This window comes from Centropristis striata, chromosome 7, assembly GCF_030273125.1.
Source record: "Centropristis striata isolate RG_2023a ecotype Rhode Island chromosome 7, C.striata_1.0, whole genome shotgun sequence".
NCBI classification, from domain to species: Eukaryota; Metazoa; Chordata; class Actinopteri; order Perciformes; family Serranidae; genus Centropristis; species Centropristis striata.
The window spans coordinates 29,128,028-29,148,995 of NC_081523.1; the positions used below are offsets into that span (position 1 = coordinate 29,128,028).

Sequence of the window (20,968 nt, forward strand, 5' to 3'; positions counted from 1 at the left end):
GTGGTCCTCGTGCATATCAGAAACCAACTTCACTTGGCACTATGTTGTTTCTTGAACAGCCAGTAACTACAATGACAGCTGCAGCCGATACAGCCGGTAAACCTAACTAAAAACCTTATCACTTTAACTTAATTGCTTTGGCATTGGTGAAATTATTCTATACCGAGGGTTTGATAATTGCAAGAATCTGGCAACACAAAACACATCATGATAAATACATCTTGATAGTGCTTACAATTTGATATATTGTGAACTGTAAGCAAGGTGATATATATATATATATATATATATATATATATATATATATATATATATATATATATATAATATTAATCTAATCTGAGGAAAACTGTCATACAGAGGTGTGCCATATCGTATCATTCATGATAATACCGGTATATTTTTTATAAAATAAAGAAAATTACTAACTAATGAAGTACTTTATATATTTTATGTGTTTTTTATTTATAAAAATGTTTTATGTTTTTTTTAATGTTAAATCTCAATGTGATAAGTAACTAAAGCGGCAGCTAAATGTAGTGGAGTAAAAAATACAATATTTGCCTTTACAATGTTGAAGTACAATGTTAAAGTACAATGTTGCGTAAATGGAAAGTTAACTTCAAATTTCTACTTAAGTACAGTACTCGAGTAAATGTACTTGATTACATTCCACCACTGACATTTTGCACCGAAGAGTCAAGTGTACATTTTTATTTTTGGCAACTGTTGAACTTTGCACTTTTTACACTACAATTTAGATTCATGTTTTATTTTATTTTGTTGTAAGATTTTTATCCATACAGACTCATATTTTATATATAATTTTCAGTTATTGCAAAAATACCCTGAAATATTGTGATATTCTTTTAGGGCCATATCGACCACCCCTACTGTCATAGCATAAGAACACACCACCATATACATAAAATCTAAGTAAAAAAAAGTTGAGTCCTTATGCAGGGCAGTGAGATCTGCATTTATCACAGTTCCTGTAACATCCAACCTCATAGCACTACTGTTTGTGCAATTTGTCTGCTCGGACTCTTTGCACATTAAACCAATATTGTTTTTGAGAATCAGTAAACGGAACATAATTTTGTGATACTCCAGTGTATGGATATTTTATAGATAATATAGCTTTTTCTATGGAAGTCATTGGGGCATGTCATAACAGGAAGGGCACAGGTGTGATTAATAACATTAATTAGTTCCCAGTTCCTGGTCTCTGTTATTTTACATGCAGGCTTGCTTCAATAGCTTCCTGAGACACTTGATGGGACTTAACCATCATTAGGATTATTAATTACACCTGTGCTTTTCCTGCTATGGCCACTAAAAGTCTGCTGTGGCTATCACAGCTGTGCTGCTGTGGCTAAAGGGCCATCATCAAGTGTCAAGGCTAGAATGAAAATGGATTTTAAAGACACAGAGTCATATTTTATCATTTCATCCTGAACTGTTCACAAAACAAAACGGGTGCTCAGCTGTCTGACAGTGAAGGACACTGAAGGGCAGTGATTACTGTACTGTAATGCAATTACAATACAATACAATTCAAATTGAATTAAGAGTTCCACCTCTTACTTTTGTTATCGAACATGCATACAATTAGAAACAATTCAGATCCACAGATAACTTGTGTAGTATTGATCAGTGAGTCTTCAATGAGTTTGTGATCAAACATGGTATCCATCATGCTGCAGGTGCCTGACAGAAACTGGACCTTATTGGATTTTGAGGAACAGGATAGTTTTGGCTCAGTATAATGGCATCAACACACTTTCAACATGTATACGGTGTGTGTCCTTGGTTTGCTGTTCTAAAGGATACACAAGTACCATACATACAAGTGGGAGTATACAATACATACATACAATTAAGTGGGAGTAGTGAAGATATTTCCGAGAAGGGCAACAAACCTGAGGTCCCCCACCATGATCCATGAGACAACCTGCTGAGTTCATAATTGACATATATGTCATTGACACACACACAAACATATATATATATATATATATATATATATATATATATATACATACATACAGTATATATATACATACATACATACAGTATATATATGTGCATGTGTTATATGTGTGCCTAGCCCTTCCAACCTCATTTCATTAACTGCTTCCTGGGGATCGACCTCCCACCCAAATACACACACATACTCATAAATCTTCCATTTCTCTTATTTTAGTGGACGTTTGCCATAGCAGACAACACAGTGAGTCCACTTACTGAGGCCTCCTCCTCCCTCCTCCCTCCTTAGCACTGAGAGTGTGATGGATGACATAAGGGGTGAGGAGGAGAAGGACAGGAGGGAGGAGGAGAAGGAGGAGGAGAACAGTAATGGGCAGAACTAAATTAATAGCCCTGCTCGAGGAGCAACATGCCTGCCAGTGGTGCCTGGAAAATTTAATTAGCCTTAGCCTCAGCTCCAGTCCATTTCCCAGTCCTGGTCCCAGTCCCTCACACCCAGGTATCACAGAAAGGAAGAGAGGAGGGTAGAGAAACAGGAGGCAACATTTGGTTAATACTCAGCTCACAACTTGTCTCTTTTGCTCCCTATCTTGTCATTTACTTTGACAAATACATGCACACTGTTTTGATCCAAGCATCGCTGGGTTTTGTCAAGCTCTTACAAATCAAAAAATGTCTGTTTGGGTAACAGCAAGTGATTGAAGAGGAAGGTAATAATATTAAACTTGCCCTGTGGCTGGATTGGATAGAAGACAAAGGAAACAGAGGTAAATAACAGGTTTATGGGGAAACTCAAGCATAGTGAACGATTGTTGCTTCATGCATATCAGATTAGATACATATCAGATTCATAAGCCTCTCCTATACGTTTTCCTCTTCAAAGAAAACTAAAGCATAACACATGTATACTCACTCTCAGGAGTCTTTGGAGATATTTTTTTATAGCTGAATGAGTATATCACAATATATTTTACAACTTGTTTTGCACTTTGGAGATGGTTTCCCTAAAAACCAACTCAACCAGAATGTTTACCCCTTTAGAACTTTTCTCTGCAGATAAACAACATTAATAAACCAGAAAGGAATAACATTTTTAGATCTTGAATGCAGTTTGACTCAGTTATGGAAGGTCATGTCAAAGTCTTGGAGTTTTATATTATGGTCCTGCTGGGGAGCCTGGCTTTATTAGATAGCAAACTCTGGAGTAAAGGGACAGAACGTGAGATCATAATTACGTTGTTTGGCAGTAACATCCTGGATGCTAACAGATGCTATCACCAAAGCTACCATGAAGATGGACTTAAAACACTGCCAGTTATTAGAGTTAAAAATGTTTTTATCCTGCTAGAAAGCATGCTGAGATGAATGGCAGGCAGCCTGGGCAGCAGTATTATGTGAAGAAGAGGTGTGTTTGTTTGTGTTGATGAGTGCTGTTTGTTGGTTGCAGGCCAGTTTTATTCAATTAATGCTAGGAAAACCAAGAAAGTTGTTTTTTTTATTTTGGAACAAGCAGTAGCTGTTAATGAGGGGTACATTAAAGTTGTAAATGAATATTAAACTCAAGAGATATTATCTCTTCATAGCCAAATGACTTAATAATGTTGTAGTTTACATGTATTACTAAAACAGTATATATATTATATTAGTATGTTATAGTAATCTGTTACTATCCAGCCCTATATATTTGTTGGAATCATGTTCAAAATATGATTCCATGTTTACATGAAACTAAGGTTTAAAAATGATCTAAATATTAAAACTTTCCCCCGAAATTAACAGGAATTTATGAGAATATATGAGCATAAACACTGTGGACTGAATAAGTAACCAACTCATTTATAAAACAAATGTTTTACAGTAAAGAATACATGGAAATGTATGAGTTAAAACTCCTTAATCGGCATGCTCAATCAAGCTACAGACAGCTTGCAAAAAGTAGCAGAAGGTGTTAACAAGTTTTAAAGTGGACTTTGCTTTGGGCTGCTATCTGTGGGTTTACTGCAATATCCTAAAAAATAAGATATATTAAATCCAATAATCTCATGAAAACTTTCCTGAAAGCCTGCAGTCCTTTGGCTGCAGTAGTGTGGGCTACTAATGTGAAGGGAGAATGCACAACATGCAGAGGGTTGTCATTTTACTTAGATGCTGGAAAATTAACTGATGCTTTTAACCAAAGCTTGATACCAGCTATTGTTTTTTTCTTGTGTAGCTTCCACAACTCCCAAATAAGTTCACTGTTAAAAGGCATGCAAATGAAATTGTGAATGAAAAACAAAAATCTGAAGCTTAACTTCCCTGGGAAATTCTCCAGACCTTTTCCAGACATCTGCAAACCTTCATGGAACAGTAACGTGGTTATTCATCTCCCTTTGTAATTGAATTTGATATTATCCAGGTTTTTGCATGGAATCACCTCAGGACAGATATGACCAGAATTTAGTAACTTTGCATCAGGAAATATACCCAGCACATCACAGCTATTCTTTGATTGTGTCTGGTAATATTTTGCATAGTGTCTTTTAGAATATAGTTTTTTAGACAGAGGATTGACATGTTATAATAAGATGATGATGTAATGTAACAAATCCAAAGCCAGTCCGGATAGAAACATAGATAGTGGAGGTGTAAAAGGAGCCTTTGACATCATAATTGTATTGTATCTGCCTCGGCTCCCTGAGACAGCAGGACATCCCCAAACCACCCACCTTCCTCTGACAAGCTGACAGAGGACAGCAAATACATTAAACCTGATATAGAGTCACTGGCCTGAAACAGTGGCAGGACGCGGGATGGAGATCGTCACTTCCACAGCACTCTGTCATCTTAAATAACATTGTGTCTGTGGGCTGTATGCCTGTCGTACTTGATGGATCACAGCCGCCGCAAAGACATGTCTTTCCTCCCCTCTGGCATATGTGATCAGTACAGAGCTGACTGATTCCACGGGCCTCAGCAGTGTTTCAGCGTGAATACTGGAGGTTATGGAGAACAGCCAGAGGGGGCAGAGAAAGTTTGTAATGTTGGATGGTACTTTCTGCATCAGGGCTCAGGTATCTCTTAAGTATTGAAGTGTAAATGATGTTGTTTGTTTCTGCAAATTGCCTTCACGTTTCATATACAGAAATACATTTCAAGCCACAGATATGGGCTGTTGAAACTATTTTATGATGATGTAGAAACAACACTCGACATGCACAGTGTAAATTACAGGCATCACGCTCCATTAATCACATAGCTCAGTGTTGCTTATTGTGTGTTTGTGCTGTGCTGTTCTCTTTCCAGGTTTCATGGTGCAGATCTAGACTGTATAAAATATGAGCGTTGTCTCTATGACATCATCTAGAGCCTTTGTCGTGGCTCCAGTAGTTGCCATCTTGGCAATGCCAGACTCCGCCTAACTCCCAGCTAATACAAAAACGGACAGAGAGGAGGAGGAGTGTGGGTGAGCTGAAAAAAGCCTGTGGTGTGTTCAGCCCAGACAAAAGGAAAAAGCTTATTTCATCACAAACTGTGGTGTTTTGAACGCCTTGTTGTCTACACAAGCTCAGTGTGTTTTTAATGTGAAAAAAAGTAACTCAAAGCCTGTAGTTTTGAGGAACAAACCTGGAAACTGGAGCAAAGAGGTGGACAGTTCTCAGGTTGATGGTGCCCCTGGTTACTGAAACCATGCAGTCTATGGCTGGAACACCCATACCACCAATGACACAACCCACCTGTCACTAAAAAGAGCCATGTACTTAATTCTAAGCCTTCATATAATTTAAACAGGTGATCTTTTAAAAATTCAACCCTCTCACAGATGTCATGAACAGAGAAATAGAGACCATACCTGTTTTTGTACCAGGCTGTAAGCATGTTTATTTCTGCTGCAAAGTTGAGCATTTTAACATGGTAGTCTATGGGGCTTTTGGAGGCAGCCTCAGTCGGCCATTAAAGGAACTGCAGTTTTTGGTACTTGCAGGTTTGCTTCATTTTCCAGCCCTGGAAGTTGCAGCTTGTGTGACAAGAAAAAGTTTGGAGACTCAGTTTCCATATTTTGGTGACACCAGAAAGGTGCTTGACATCCATTTGGATTAGGGGTGTGCCATATCGTATCGTTCACGATAATACCGGTATATATTTTTTATGGGTAAAAAAAATGCATATCACGATATTGGCAACATGCCCTACTTCTTGACAAAGTGGTGTAAGGATTTCCTATTAATTACCTAGACCTTGGCGGCCCGCCAGAGTCTCTTGTGCTGCTCTAACGTCACATTTCAAGCTACTGAAAGTATATCTACACTATTCATAACATAAAGTTATTTTGCGTTGTGTCTCTGCTCAGCAGTGTCTGTCACCCGTCAGTCAGTCTAAGCCCCGACCCTCCTCTCTGTCCTCCTCCAAGACATTCGCACGCATTCACACACACGCACTGAATATACCGAGCTGCCCTCCCACTGCGCTTCAAAACAAGCACCTACCTGTCTGTAATGTATCAGTCCCGTCCCCACTCTCTCTCTCTGTGCGTCTGCGGGTGCGTGAGCCGATCTAAATACTGTCAACATGTCCTGTCAGAGGTCCAAACGGTCCAAACACACTGTTGCATTGTGCCGTTCGTTAGCCGCGAGCTAACATTAGCTAACAATTAAAGTTGTTTTAATCACAAAAAGTACTATACTGTACAATTTTTATTTATTTATATGGACTACAAAATAATTTTCTATATATTTTTCAGTATTTTTGATATCGTCAAGAATATCGTTATCGCGATAATACTCTGAAATATCGTGATAATCTTTTAGGGCCATATCGCCCACCCCTAATTTGGATCCATATACACAATATCTGATAACATTCTATGTATATTTGTTGTCATTTTGAATGGCTATACTGTCATTTTATTATGTCGGTTATTCCTTACACACACAGCTATTGTGTATCGTCAAGGGAGAGTGATCCCTTGGGGTGTTCCTTATAGGAATTGAGTCGTGTGTAGTACATTCCCCTGAGGCAAATGAGTGATATTCGTCTATACAAATGAAATTGACTTGGCTTGATAGCAGCATGTACACAAAAGGGTTTTACAGGGCTTGAATGTTAAACTTTATACACACAATAAAAACCTATGGCTTATTTTTAGTTTCATCTTCCTCAGCAGAGAATCTGTGCACATAGCTTTGTTACAGAAAATTACCCATACAGTGTATGACACACACAAGTTCTATTTATTCACTGCTTGTCTGCTTGAAGCTCACATTGCTCCTCGTGTGTTGACTGCATGTTGAATGTTCATGCCACAAGTAAAGCTGACACTAATGATGCAACAATGGAGGTAATCAAGCTGTCAGCCTGGCAGGGAGGCATGAATGTAAGCTGGCTGTCATCATACCACAGAACACACACCACAAGAGCAAATTTGTTGTTAATGTGATTAATGCCTGCATGCTGATACTACTTCTCATATGCTCTCATGCATGTGGTTGAAATAAATGACAAAATTGACCCTGTAAAAAGAAAGTGGAGGAAATATGCTCAAGAGAAGGAGTGGCTGTTTTACTAAAAACAATATTTTGGGATGAGATGAAAGTCCAATAAGAGCCTAGAAGAGCAATTACCACTGTGCAAATTATATATAAAAGACCAAACAGCAGAATCAGTATGCTAAATCACACATTTTTTATATGAATTCTTTACTCTTATGAACCTTTTGGACTAAATGAAGTTACATTTTCTCCTTTGGATTTCACTCTCATTAGCAGTGAACTCCTAATTCTCAGTTTAACACTGCCTGTCGCATTCCTGTATACTGTACATATAGATATATTTAAACACGTGTGCCACTACTGTGGGACACATCAAGTTTAGTGACTGCTACCAGAAATAACTTAGAGTCAAGCACATGTAAGGCTTCAGTGAAACCTGAGTTGCATATACTGTATGTTGTGGCTCAAGCAAAACTTACAGGGTGACCTTTAATATACAACCCACAGTCAGCGTATTCAATTCAATAGATGGAGTGGATCTGAAGAAATAGGCAGCGATACTGTCACTAAAGCTAAGACTTGTGCTGCTGAGGATGGGGGCAGCAGCAAAATGTATTTTAGCCACAAAGGCCTACAACCCAGGTTCCAAAACAAATGTGATCATTTGCTAAAACTTTGTGACATTTATATAGTTTAAAACAATATATTAACTTTTCAAAACCCACCTGCCCATCAGCAGGTAGGGTTGGACAGAAAAAAACTTTTAGTTTGTTTGACTCCTGTGTGGTGTGAGGTACAATTAGGGTTTTTGTCAAAGGAGTCTGGTGGTTTTGAAGAGAGTAGAACATACATGGTCGCCCATGAAGTTGGATTAAAATATTTTTTGCCTCTGTCCATGAAATGATTGTGACAATGTGATTTATTCTTGACAGATAAAGTGTATATCTTCTCAAAAATGTATTAATCAATCTCTGCCAAACATATCACAATACAAAATGAAACCACAATTAACAGAGGATTGTGTCTGAAAACAAAATTATTCCAACTTTATGGGTGACCTTGTACATAACAGTTTCTTTTTCCCATTGAAAATGACTCTCTGACATCATGGTAAAGCAGGAACATTTTCTAAATATAACATTTTAAACTGATGTTGGTTAAAATGCGTTTAGCTGCTGACCTCAGCGGTACATTGCTCAGCTGCTGTGCCTATACCCTTGCCTGCTTCTCCAAAGTTGGGCTGTGCCGACTGCCACCTACTGTAAGCAATACACTGACTATGGATAAGTGCCTCATACAACCCAACTTCAAAAAAAATCTTTCCATCTAACTGTGTAATCAGTGGAGGCAGGATATCAAGGGGCACTTAAAGGGAGAACCATCCATAGCCTAAACTATAATAACAACTCTTATGACACCTGGTTTGAACCATGGGTGAGTCTGCCTGGGTCAATATCAATATACTATTAAGGCAAAAAAACAAACAAACATGTAATAATGCTAATCAGAGCTCCAATTATGCTGATGGAAGAACATCCATATGTTTAAACACTATCTCAGGTTGTTTTTCGTCCAAGTTTAACGTACCATGAAAGTGTCTGGGGATAAAAATCAATTTTGGATTTGTAGAGGTATGAAATTTACAGTAAACACGTGAAGCACAAAATTACACCAGCCTTCATTGAGCAATGTAATTACCTGAACACTGGTTGTTGAGAGCTGAAGGAGCATTTTTCCTTGGAATTAGTCTCTCAGGCAATGTTTACTCTCAGCACATGTTTTGTTCCCAACGAGCTAGAATAGTTTGAAGTGGAGTGTGGTTTTATTATTGGTCTGTAGGGGTCTTCAGGGGGTAAAGTTACAGCAGATCATCCACACTGTCCAGAACGTTTAATTTTCTTACTGTACTTCAAGTCCCATAAACATGATCTGTTAAGCACACAGGATTATATAAAGTTGGCGTGAGGCTTTAGTGTGTGTTCAATATCCTGCATCACACTTACGATTTGTGTGTGAAAGTGGCCCGGAGTAGAGCCACACCTCAGCTTTACACATCTAATAGCTTCCCAGTAAGATACTGGTAGCCTGGCAGTCTGTGACGCACAGGAAGCCAGTCTAGTCACTAACTGTAACCACAGAGGGAATGGAGGTGCAGTTTTTTTCTTGGTTATATAATACGGTTACTATAGAGATGTGACGGAGAGGGGCTTAAGTGGCAAAGGTCATGCGCTGCATTCAAACTTAAAATATCATAAGTACACAGTATGCGGATTAGTCTAATGAGTTTTTTTCCTTATTCAATGTCTTGGCGAAGCAAACCAGTTTTCTCCAGGCACAACCACACCAGAAGGACTGGAGTTATTTTTAGCCCAGGCCGGTCCACCGAGACTCTTTTTTTTTTGCTTCTTGTGTGCAGAGTGCATGATTTAACAGAGGAAATATTGACCATCTGGAAAATGTACAGAAAGCATTTTAAAGAACAGGCCTAGGAAGTCTTACAGTTTCACTGCTCTGCTAATGGTCTGTTATTGTGGGACAAGAGGGAATCAGACTGTGGGTGTCTGTGCACGTGTGAGCACAAGTGGATCAGTGCATTTATATATTCAAAGTGTACGAGTGTTTGAGCTCTGCTGCGTGTGTGTTTAATCTTAATGCTGTAGCTCCCGGTTGTTGTTCCTTTCAAACTGTGAGGCGTGGGAGAGTTGAAGGGGGGGTGCGGAGGGAGTGATGTGAGGCAAAGATACTGTTTGAGGTGAAAGGGACAGGAGCGAGCTGCTGTTTTAAACACAACAGAGAGTTGGTTATTGTAGTTTCTGTCATCGGCAGCAGCAGGGGCTGTAAAACAGAGCTTATGGTGCAAATTTAGAAACTTTAAATCAAAACTCAAATCTCAAACTTGATACACATATTTTTTGATTCAGTGGCATTTTCACTTCATGAGATTCATAGGGTTGCAATAATATGACATTTTCACAGTATGATAAGCTTTTCAGAAAATATCACGGTTCCATGGTACAGCAGTATAGTCGTACATAATTACAGATTCCCGTTAAATATAGAAAACTGAAGTTGTTTGTTCTTTTGCAGAGTGATATCAGTGCAAAATCCACATAGAATGTCTATTTTCATTCCGCCTCAAAAAGTCAGTATATCGGCCACCATATCGGTAATTGCCGCATTTTTCCCCTCTAAAATCGGTTTCACCCTTAAATATCAAATATCCCTCAAATGTTGGCTATAGTTCCATTCTTTGGATTAATTGCTCTCCAGATCAGAATATCCATGAAATGCAAAAAGAGAAAAGAAAGTGGGCAATAAGTGAGAGACAGAGCTGGGTGATGGGTTAATAAAAACAGAAACTCATGCTCTGTCAAACATTGACTTCAAAGGGTTTTTTTTGTTTTGTTTTTGGTGTAACATTGTTGGTCTCCTCGAACCAGAGTCTGCCTCACTCCAGAGCTTCCATGCGTCTGAGTGAAAACCCATCTGATGCTGATGCTTTAACACAGCATTTTATTATTGCAGGGTTGGCTGCCAGGCTGCACTGCCAAAAATGTCCTCCTCTCTGCTTTGTCTGCCTGCCTCTCTTTCGTGAAACCTCAGGATGCTCATACCCACCTCAATTTAGTTTACCTCTGTTGCACAAGTATAAAGTAGGCTGCCTGTAACAGGGATGTTGAGGTAAATAGAATTCTCTTTCTCCTGCTTGGATTGTTTGGATGAGAAAATAGAGGTGAATGATGCACACTATCTGTGTGCTCCTTAATGAAGTAGTTAAGTTAAACACAGCATATGTATGCATTAAGGCCCCAGTGGTATATTATGCCATCAGTGATGTGCATCAGTTGAGTAATAACATAAAGCATTATAAGGTTACTGTACTCACTATTTCTATGGCAATATGAGAATAGTGTAGACATATTACAGTGATATAAATGTCTTCTATAAACCCAGTATTGATCACTACACAGTTATAGTCTGCCAAGGCCTCATGGGAGAATAATAAAACTATTACAGTGTTTTTTATTCAGTGCAATATGGCCAGTTGATTTCATGACAGGCCAATGAACAACCAATTGCCTTTTTTCATTTTTTTTTCCAAGTGTGGTGTACTGCCAATCGAAATGTGTTTTTGATTGCAATCTTAAAGTCTGAACTACAATATGTTTGGCTGCTATACAGCTGTCATTATATTGCATTACTTTTACTCTCTGTCTCCACTTTCTCTCTCTATCTCTCCTCCTATTCCTACTTTTTCCATTCTCTTCTATCCTCCCTATTTCTCCTAATAATCCTCTTTCCAAATCATGTTTTTTCTTCCTGTCTTATCTCTATCCTTTGAATATGTCTTTAATTTCCCTTTTTCTCCCCCTTCCTCTGCTTCCTGCAGGTACCCTGTGGAATCTGTCGTCCTATGAACCCTTGAAGATGGTGATCATCAACCACGGCCTGCAGACCCTGACCAACGAGGTCATTATCCCGCACTCGGGGTGGGAGCACGAACCAAACGAGGACTCAAAGCCCCGCGATGCAGAGTGGACCACCGTCTTCAAGAACACCTCTGGCTGTCTGAGGTATGTCATTTACATATGAATCTAGCTGATATGGGTTCAGTAAACATAGAAACACTAGAGTTTAGTTAGAGAAAAGCAAGAAATACATAAGAGTTTTGTTACACTAGGATTTAGTTTCCCATGAACTAAAATGCTGTTTCACTGGCTATTCCACAGAATTAAATTGTGGTAAAAAATAAAAGGAATATAAAGGGCTAACCCTACCTTACCTCTACCCACTGACAGGGAATTTTAAAGTTAATTTTTGCATTTCAGTGCCCCCGTTCATCATATTAAAAAAAACTCCACTTTGTGAAATACTGAGGTGCCAATAGAAAGTGTCGCTCTGGACAGCAGCAGTGGTCACAGCAGTAGTCACAGTTCCCTGCCAGAAGCAAGCTGGGTCCAGGTCCCAGCTTGTGCATTCTGTTGTCATAAGTTTATTACCAGTGGGAACATTTCCTCACTGTGGCATCCCTTATCCAAACCTCAGAATCAGAGCTGAAACCATCGGTCAACTAAACAATTAGTTTATTAGCAGAAAATGTATCAGCATCTATTAATCACTTGTTAGTTTCATCTTCTCAAATGTGATTTCTGATGCTTTTCCAAGTCATTTTTGATAGACAAACTGTATGTCTTTGGGGAACTCATTATTGGAAACAACAAACAATTTGAAGATTTCATATTGGGCAATTAAAATGAGTTTTTACTTTTCTTTTTATATTTCACAGCAAAAGGGATGAATCAATAAATTAAAGAAAAAATCATTTAAGCAATTCCCGACGTTCTAAAGTGGGAATTCCACCAAGAAAAAGCAAGCAAATCTGCAAATATTGGATGTAAGAATTTAGCAAATCCAGGAAGCTGTCTTTTGGAGCTCAGGCAGATTGAAAGCTTTTAGAGAAAACCAGTTTTAAATCAGAATGGACACAGATGGACATCAGGCAAAATAGTGGAGACAGATGGCCGATTTATTCAGGTTAAAGTCAATTTGGGTTTCAGTATGCGGACACATTTTAGAGATCATCCTGGATTTTATAGAGGGTTCCCTTAACACAGCCACAGCCTTGAAAGTTTGTTTTTACTAAGTTACCAGTTGTAGTTGGGGACAGGTGTGACATATATAAGAGCACATATGTGCTGTTGTTGGCCCTGGTCCAGAGTCAGGTTTAACTTCTTTGGGTACTAAAAGAATTCATGATGTGGCAGTTGCTGTGTTCTTTCTGTCCCGCCTGTATCTGTGTCTATGTGAAGTATGCTGGATGTCTGTCTGCAGTAGGATTGTTGGTGACTTTAGGAAACATAAAACTATTTATGACATAAACCCTACATAAACATCCCTCCTCATTACATACCTGTATGGTACATCGGGTTGTCAGTTCAGGAGATATTTTTGGGAAATAATTTGCAAATGTTTTTTACTGTGTCATTCCAGTATTGGCTGGGTAACTCACTGACCACTTCACCCTGAGGCCAATGAGGAGCATTAGCTGTAAACTAAACAAGCTACAATTAAATAATCACAGAAATGAAGTTAGTCTCAATCTTATTAGACTGGGGGAAGATAAATTGAGCCCACAGTGCACATCGTTGCCTTATTAGAAGACAGTTTTTACACTCTTTCTTTTTGTTGGTAAGAAAAACAACATGGAAAAATGGGTTATAATTGGGGTGTCATTAATCCTTACATATAAGCCAAAGTCATTCCCATCACTAAACCAGGTCACACTGCTCTGCTTTCACTGACTGTTTTCAGAGACTGCAACCAAAACCTTGAGCTGTTCTTAGGTCACTGATCCAAAATGGTGTTAACTTCTCCATTTCCACAGCGACATACCTCAGTGTTAAAGTGGTGTGACTCACAGGGCCATTCTGTTGACCCTGTCTGCTCCATTTGTTTGAAGAACTGAAGGTCTGCTTTAGTCTTCGGAGCTCTAGTCTGAGATAATAGCTTGAATGTGCCCTTACCTAAACCTCTTACATACAAATCGTGTGGAAGAAGACATAACTGTTGTTACAGCCTCGATGGCCTCTGCAGTTACGTTGCTCCCGGCTGATAGAACAAAGCTACAGGATGATTGTATGGCTTGAACCTGTTTATCAGCAGGAAACTGCTGCCTCACTAGAAAGTGCTAAATCCATTTTACCTCTGACCTGCAGTCAAACAATGTCCACAGCAAAACACAGAAAAAAAGTCAAACTGCGTCGTTACCATACTGGTGATTTTGCATGTTGGGTTACATATTATTTAATGCCTACAAACTACGGAAAGAGCATCACATCACAATTGGACATGCCATAATATAATTTTTACAGTATCAGCGTGCAGTTCACTGATACACCCCTGTTATAAATATAACAGATGTGAATGTGCATTTGTTATGATTACATTACTTATGATCAAAAACCGTTCTGACAACTTCGACAAAAAAGCAAAACATCAAGCAAGTGCAGCAACACAAGACATAGCAAGCCAGCTAATATGATTTTCAGTATTTCCCATACATAACCTAGACTGTGGTGTTCCGCCATAATCTGTCCCGCAATAGTTTAATTTGCTGCGCTAATGTCACATTTCAAGCTTCTGAAAGTATATTCATGATATGAAGATATTTAGTGTTGTGTTGCTGTTGCCTGAGCAGAGGGGTGTGCCATATGGTATCGTTCACGATAATATCGGTATATTTTATTTATGGTTAAAAAAAATGCATATCATGATATTGGCAACATTCCTACTTCTTGATGTAGTGGCGTAAGGTTGACACTTACACAACTGAATATACTGAGCTGCCCTCCAAACACACTGCTGCATTATGCATTTCGTTAGCCATGAGCTAACATTAGCTAACAATTAAAGTTGTTTTAATCACAAAAAGCTACTTACTCTCTGTCGCTAAACACATGCAGCTTTCAAAATAAGAGCACAGCGTGTTAACAGAATCGACCACAGAACTTACAAGAAGACTGTCAAAATAAGATGCCTTAAATAAAACATACAAGAACCTTTATTCTCCTTTACAAAATGTAATTAAAATATGCCCCCGGAACCCCTAAATGGTTATTTTTATTATTTTCTCATACTCAAGAGTCAAGAGTACATTTTTTTGTATTTGGCAACTGTTGAGATTTGCACTTCACGCTACATTTTAGATTTTTATTTATTTATATAGACTAAAAAAAATCACATTTTCTATATATTTTTAAGTATTTGGTAATATCGTCAAGAATATCGTTATCGCAAAACCTCCCACCCCTACTTTCTGTCACCCGTCAGTCAGTCATATCCCCTGACCCACCTCTCCGTCCTACTCCGAGACCTGCACGCGCATTTGCACACTTACACACGCACTGAATTTACCAAGCTGCATCTGCTACACTGAACATCAACAACGAGCTTTAGGTGAGTAAAGTCAGAGCTTACCATAAGCCGACGGTTCACTCAAACCGACTACTGGATTAAGCTATATTATTTTTTCTATTCTAAGACCCCCCTCGATGGTTTGGGTCCCCCTACCATAGTCTAATAAAATCCTGTGTGAAACAATATTACTAAATGTGAGTCCAACAGCAAAAAGTGCAGCTATCAATCAATCTGTAAAAAACATTTTGGTCAGCATCAATTTTCATTCAGATATCTAAAGGTCAGAGGTCAAGGGACACCTTTGAAAATGACCCTTTCAGCTTCTCCCTTGCTAGAATTTAGCCTAACTTTGGAGTGTCATTCATCCCCCTTCCCAACAAGATATCTTGACGTCCTGCCACAGCCTCTGAAAGACGAAAAAGTTGGCAGAGGATACTGGTGTCCTCAATGAGTTCAAGAGGTTCATCGCTTAATCAAGAAAATAATTGGCAGATCAATTGATAATGAAAATAATTGCAAGTTACAGCTCCACATCAGAGTGTTGAAAATGAAATACTCTGCACATTTTGTGGAGAACAGCATCAGCTGAATACCTGATATTCAAATTGAATGCAATTTAAGTGTCGAAAATCGAGTGCACCTCAGAAACGGCAAAGCCTCAGTCAAACATCCTCTCTGCCTCGGCCTGTAAATGCTGTCATCAACTGAGGATGACAACTTGAGTGCAACAATCTTGAATTCCTGTTATTAACTTCCAAGTAGTTTTTCCCTTTCCAAGTATCTCCTCTCTCCTACCTTCTCTGCTCAATCTGTCATTTTGGCTTCAAATCAGAATGACTGACTGTAGTAAATTGTGAAAGACAGCGACTGTGTATGTGGGCTATCATGCCTCACGCCTGGCTGTGCTGTCTCCTCCTGGGCCAGCCAAGCCTGTCTAGACTGAGATCCAGGGCAGAGCGTCTCCTGGAGTAGACAATACAGCATGCTGGTCGACATCCAGAACAATGTAACATCCAAATCCAGCTCAGACAGAAAGTACCAGAATGTATTTCACACATTATTGCTCTGTATTAGATGCTTTCCAGCTAGTTTTCTCTGGCTGTAAAAAGTGTGGAAACTTGCTTGTAATTTTAGAACATTTTCTGCTGAGTTGAAGAGCAGCATTAACGAACCAAGAGGGAATAAATGAAAGCGCTCTGATATAGCTGAGGAAAGTCAGAGAGAAGTCATGGAATTTTACATCAGGGCCACAGTGGGAACCCTGCTCTCACTGTCTTTTACTGCTTCTCATTGTGTTTGTCATGATTTCCTTGATCTCTTTCTTTTTGTGTCTATATACTGTATGTTTTCCGCCGTCTCCGCAAACACTATATCCAAACCTCATCACCCCGATGCCACATATCACGCTGCTGTCACATAGCACAGTATCTCCTCTGTGCTCTCACTCTCTCGACCCTTGATGCTCTCACTGCTGACGAGAATATGTCTCCATGGTAACTGTGACCAAGCCCACAGTTGCCTAGACGCAGGGTTTGTGCACTGGGGAGAAGTGCTGATGCCAGGGAGAATCTGTTTACTCACGCCAACAGAGACGCAGCTTACACCTCAATAAAGCCGGGGATAGTTTTATTATAATAGCCTCCTCTGTCGATAGGAGCCAGCTTATTTACAGTGTTTACGCTGTGGGCTCAGTGAAGGGGAAACTGTGTGTGTGCGTGTGTGTGTGTGTGTGTGTGTGTGTGTGTGTGTGTTGTGTTTGCTGGGGTTGGGGTTGGGGGTGGGGTGTACGCCATGGTTGGGTATCTGCTTCCACTGCTCATCAACTTAGAAATGAAACCGTGAATGCTGTCTTCAGTGGCCTCCATTCTTATTTCTGTGTGACAGCGCTGCACAAGCAGGTCAGTTCACAACCAAGACCTGTTCACGCTGTATTCTGATATTGGCCACATTTAAAAAAAAAAAAAAGGCCAAACAAAAACAATGGATCTAAACAATTATTCCAATTTGAGCACTAATATTAGGCTTGCAGTGTAAATGTAGCCTAAAATGCCTTTCAATTCTATACATATAGAATATATTCTATACATATATATATATATATATATATATATATATATATATAAACATTTGTTATGATTACATTACTTATGATCAAAAACTACTCAAAAACTTTGCTAAGAAAAAAAAAAACATCAAGCAAGTGCAGTAACACAAGACATAGCAAACCAGCTAATATAACTTACTTTCTAAATGTTAGTCCAACAGCAAGAAGTTTAAAAAATGTGAACAGCCAAACAAAAACAACGGATCCAAGGAAAAAATAATACAGTATAATACAGTATGTCAGACCGGAGGTAGCGTTTACAAGAATGCTGAATAATTGTTGTCCCCAGTATTGGTCATAATGCCTCAGAATCACATAGTAACAGGATGTATAACTCAAGTAAAAATGTGGGTCTCATGTGTGTGTCAAGACATTGGCATCCAAACACAAGTGATACACATTTGTGCTGCTCATCCTGAATGCTATCGAGGGATTACGTTCTTATTAGCACTTAAAGTAAGAGTTGTAAGCTAACGCTGGCCCGCTAACGTGACCCTGTATCAATCACATTGCAGCCAAACCAGTAAGATAAAATAAATGATACACGTTTTAGTTGGTCTTGTTGGTCATGATAATCCTGTCCCACAACTACTGCAACTTCTGTGTCAGCTGAAAATGAAGTTGGCATGATGTCATTACTGATTGGTTAGGGCAAAAATAACTATAATAATGAAAACCATTTCAGACTGAACAACAAACCTTTCTCACAGCAGACATTTTAGTTGTCATAGTAGGAAAAGTACAGGTGTTACTAATAACATTAACAATGGCTCTGCTCTATTCAAGTGTCCCAGTAAGCTGTGACAGACTGACAGTAAGCCAGAATGCACAATACCAGGACTCTGAAACTGAAGCAGCCAAATGGAATTCAATTGTCAATGAAGTCATTGTTTACACCTGTGCTTTATGCGCTATGACATGCCAAAATGTCTTTTGTGAAACATGTCTATGAGTGTCTGCCTGCAAAAAATCTGTTGAGACTAAATGGTAAATTTGGCTTTTAACATGCTGTAATTTGGTCCATTCTCTCTCAGATAATATAAGAATTAGAATAAGGATTAGAGGAGAGCCAGAAGCCGTGAGATGAATCAGAAATTAAATCGGGTTCGATAAAACGTAAAGGATAGCCAACCCCAGGGTACACATATGGTCCTGCAGTGTTGCCATTGACCTTGCGGGGTGTTAGCAGAGGTCGGCCATGTCTCCATCCATCTCCATCAGTCTCCATAAGTCCTGCTCCAGTCTATTCGTCCCAGCTGCTCTATTGTCCTCTGATGGCCACATGACTCTGAGCGACCTTCACACCCACTCTTCATCTGATAAAGCACACACACACACACACACACACACACACACACATACACACACACTATAGGCACATCCAGATCACAGTGACAGACAGAGACAGACCTCAATTCAAACCTACTTATTCTTTTAACGTTTGATAATAAAATACTCCTCACAGCTGTCACTGGTCTAGTCATAATGAGACCGGGAATTGGCCAAATTTTTCTGATTTAAAAAATGCTACTCAAATGGTATTCAAGGACAATTTGATGACTTTCAAAATGTAAGCCTTTTAAAAATGGCACTAATCAACTGTGGTGTCCATTTTTCTTCCTGCTAATAGGAAGGCCGACAAGAGCACCCACATTAAAAACCAGCAATGACAAAAAAAACATTTCTTTCACAGAGCTAACTATTTCCTGATTAATAACAAAAGACATCATGCATTCGCAGACAACTCTATTTTTTCAATTTCTTTATCTAGAAAACAGAATGTCCTTGCTTCTCTTACAACTGCAGTATTATTGTTTTTCAGTGTTGTGTAATTGTATTGTTTGACCATCAGAATAAGAGAGTAACATAGTTTTGTCAGTGATGTAATGGGCCGAAAATCTATCTGCACTTCAAAGAGGGAAGAAAAATGTTTTTCCCTCAGCCCAGCATTTCTAAAATGGCTCCAGATCTGAAAAAGTTGGATTATGAGATTTGGTCCTGGTGTGGCAATAAACAACTCTGGGTGGTGGGGCGGGCCAAGGGAGCTGCAAGATTTGCTTTTTCATTTTTTTTCTAGCACATTTTTGATGATGACATTTAGCAGGTATGTTTGCAAGTTCACAATCACAGTTTAGCACCAGAGTTGTTACATTTCATCCTAAGGGGGACATGAATGTGTGTATCAAGCATCATGGCAGTCCTTCCAACAGTTGTAGAGACATTTCACTCAAACCACAAATGTCAATCTGGTCACGCTAGAGGAAAAAAGTAGGATCCATCTTTTAGTTTTCATGGTATTGCGTGCAATACTTGTTGAGACAATTCAGTCTAGACTAAAGTTAAAGACCGACCAGCCAACCGACCATCCTTACTTTGCTGTCCTTGGAGCCAGCATTGTGCTAGCATTGGTTGAACCAAGTTACATATTCTGTCATGCTGCAGCTTGGATTAGTGACACTATCCTCATGGTTGCTGGCTCTCATAATAATTCAATACACTTTACAGCACATGGGTTTTCCTGGTGTAAAGCAGTCAGATCTTTCGAATGTCAGAACAGGCCATGGATTGGAGTTGTCACTGTATACAAAACAAAAAAATGCTCAGAACTTAAAATAATCACACCGAAAGGTACTCAGTTTGTGGCTTTTTGTGTAAGAGGAAAGCTAATTATCCCACACCAGAATAGCTCCATTAACAGAGAACAGAATCAGCCTTGAAACACTTAAATCAAAGCTGAATTTAGTTTTAAACACAATGCAAGAAACATATTTAACCAGTTAGCATGTGGAATATTCTGAATATTTTGTAGTTGTCACATATTTGACATCACTGTTATTTGTTTTGTTGGTTTATTCAAATACATTCTTGTAACATTTATCTGTGGAATCAGTTACAGTTAAAAATGTTGCATGTGTGTGTATGTTAGTCTGCATTCACACCAAATTGCACATCGAATAAATGAGATGACTGGAGTTTTTTGTCGAAAAGCCTGATTTGGTGTGAATGCAGCACCATGCAGTTGATCTATACTGATGAAGGTTTTAAAAAAAGACTTTCAAACAGCGCTCTGGTTCCCTCATCTTCTCATTAATTAACAGTGCATTAGAAAGTTATTCATGTGTAGACAAAGTGCAGTAACACAATGGATAGATTAGTAATCATCAGCACCTATAGACTTTAGCCCCACTAAATATAGCACCGCCAGATAACCTGTCCAGTGAGAAGACACCTTCCCACACTGTCTCTGCTGACAGATGCACCGCCCATAAACCTTCGACCAAGACAACTGCTGCCTGAAAGACTCCTGGAAATGAAACAGCTGACTATAAAACTCTTCTGTCTGTCTGCCCTCAAACACACGCCTGTCAAATAAATCCAAGACGGGTGCTCCTATGGATCCGTTTACAGGGGAGGTGGTGACCGTTTACTGACAGCTGAAGACGGATGGGTTTAGTTTATGAGCGGGTCCAGATGGCCGGTGCTGTCTGCC

At 39.1% G+C, this 20,968-nt stretch overlaps 1 protein-coding gene across 10 annotated transcripts in view; it reads left to right on the top strand.

Annotated features, from left to right (window-relative positions):
• Positions 1-20,968, top strand: part of arvcfb (ARVCF delta catenin family member b) — a 256,104-nt gene that overhangs the window by 176,470 nt on the left and 58,666 nt on the right. For all 10 annotated transcript variants that reach the window (XM_059338015.1, XM_059338020.1, XM_059338017.1 and 7 more), the window contains one exon: positions 11,848-12,031. In XM_059338015.1, coding sequence (XP_059193998.1) covers positions 11,848-12,031 — 184 coding nt within the window. The remainder of the gene's footprint in view (positions 1-11,847; positions 12,032-20,968) is intronic.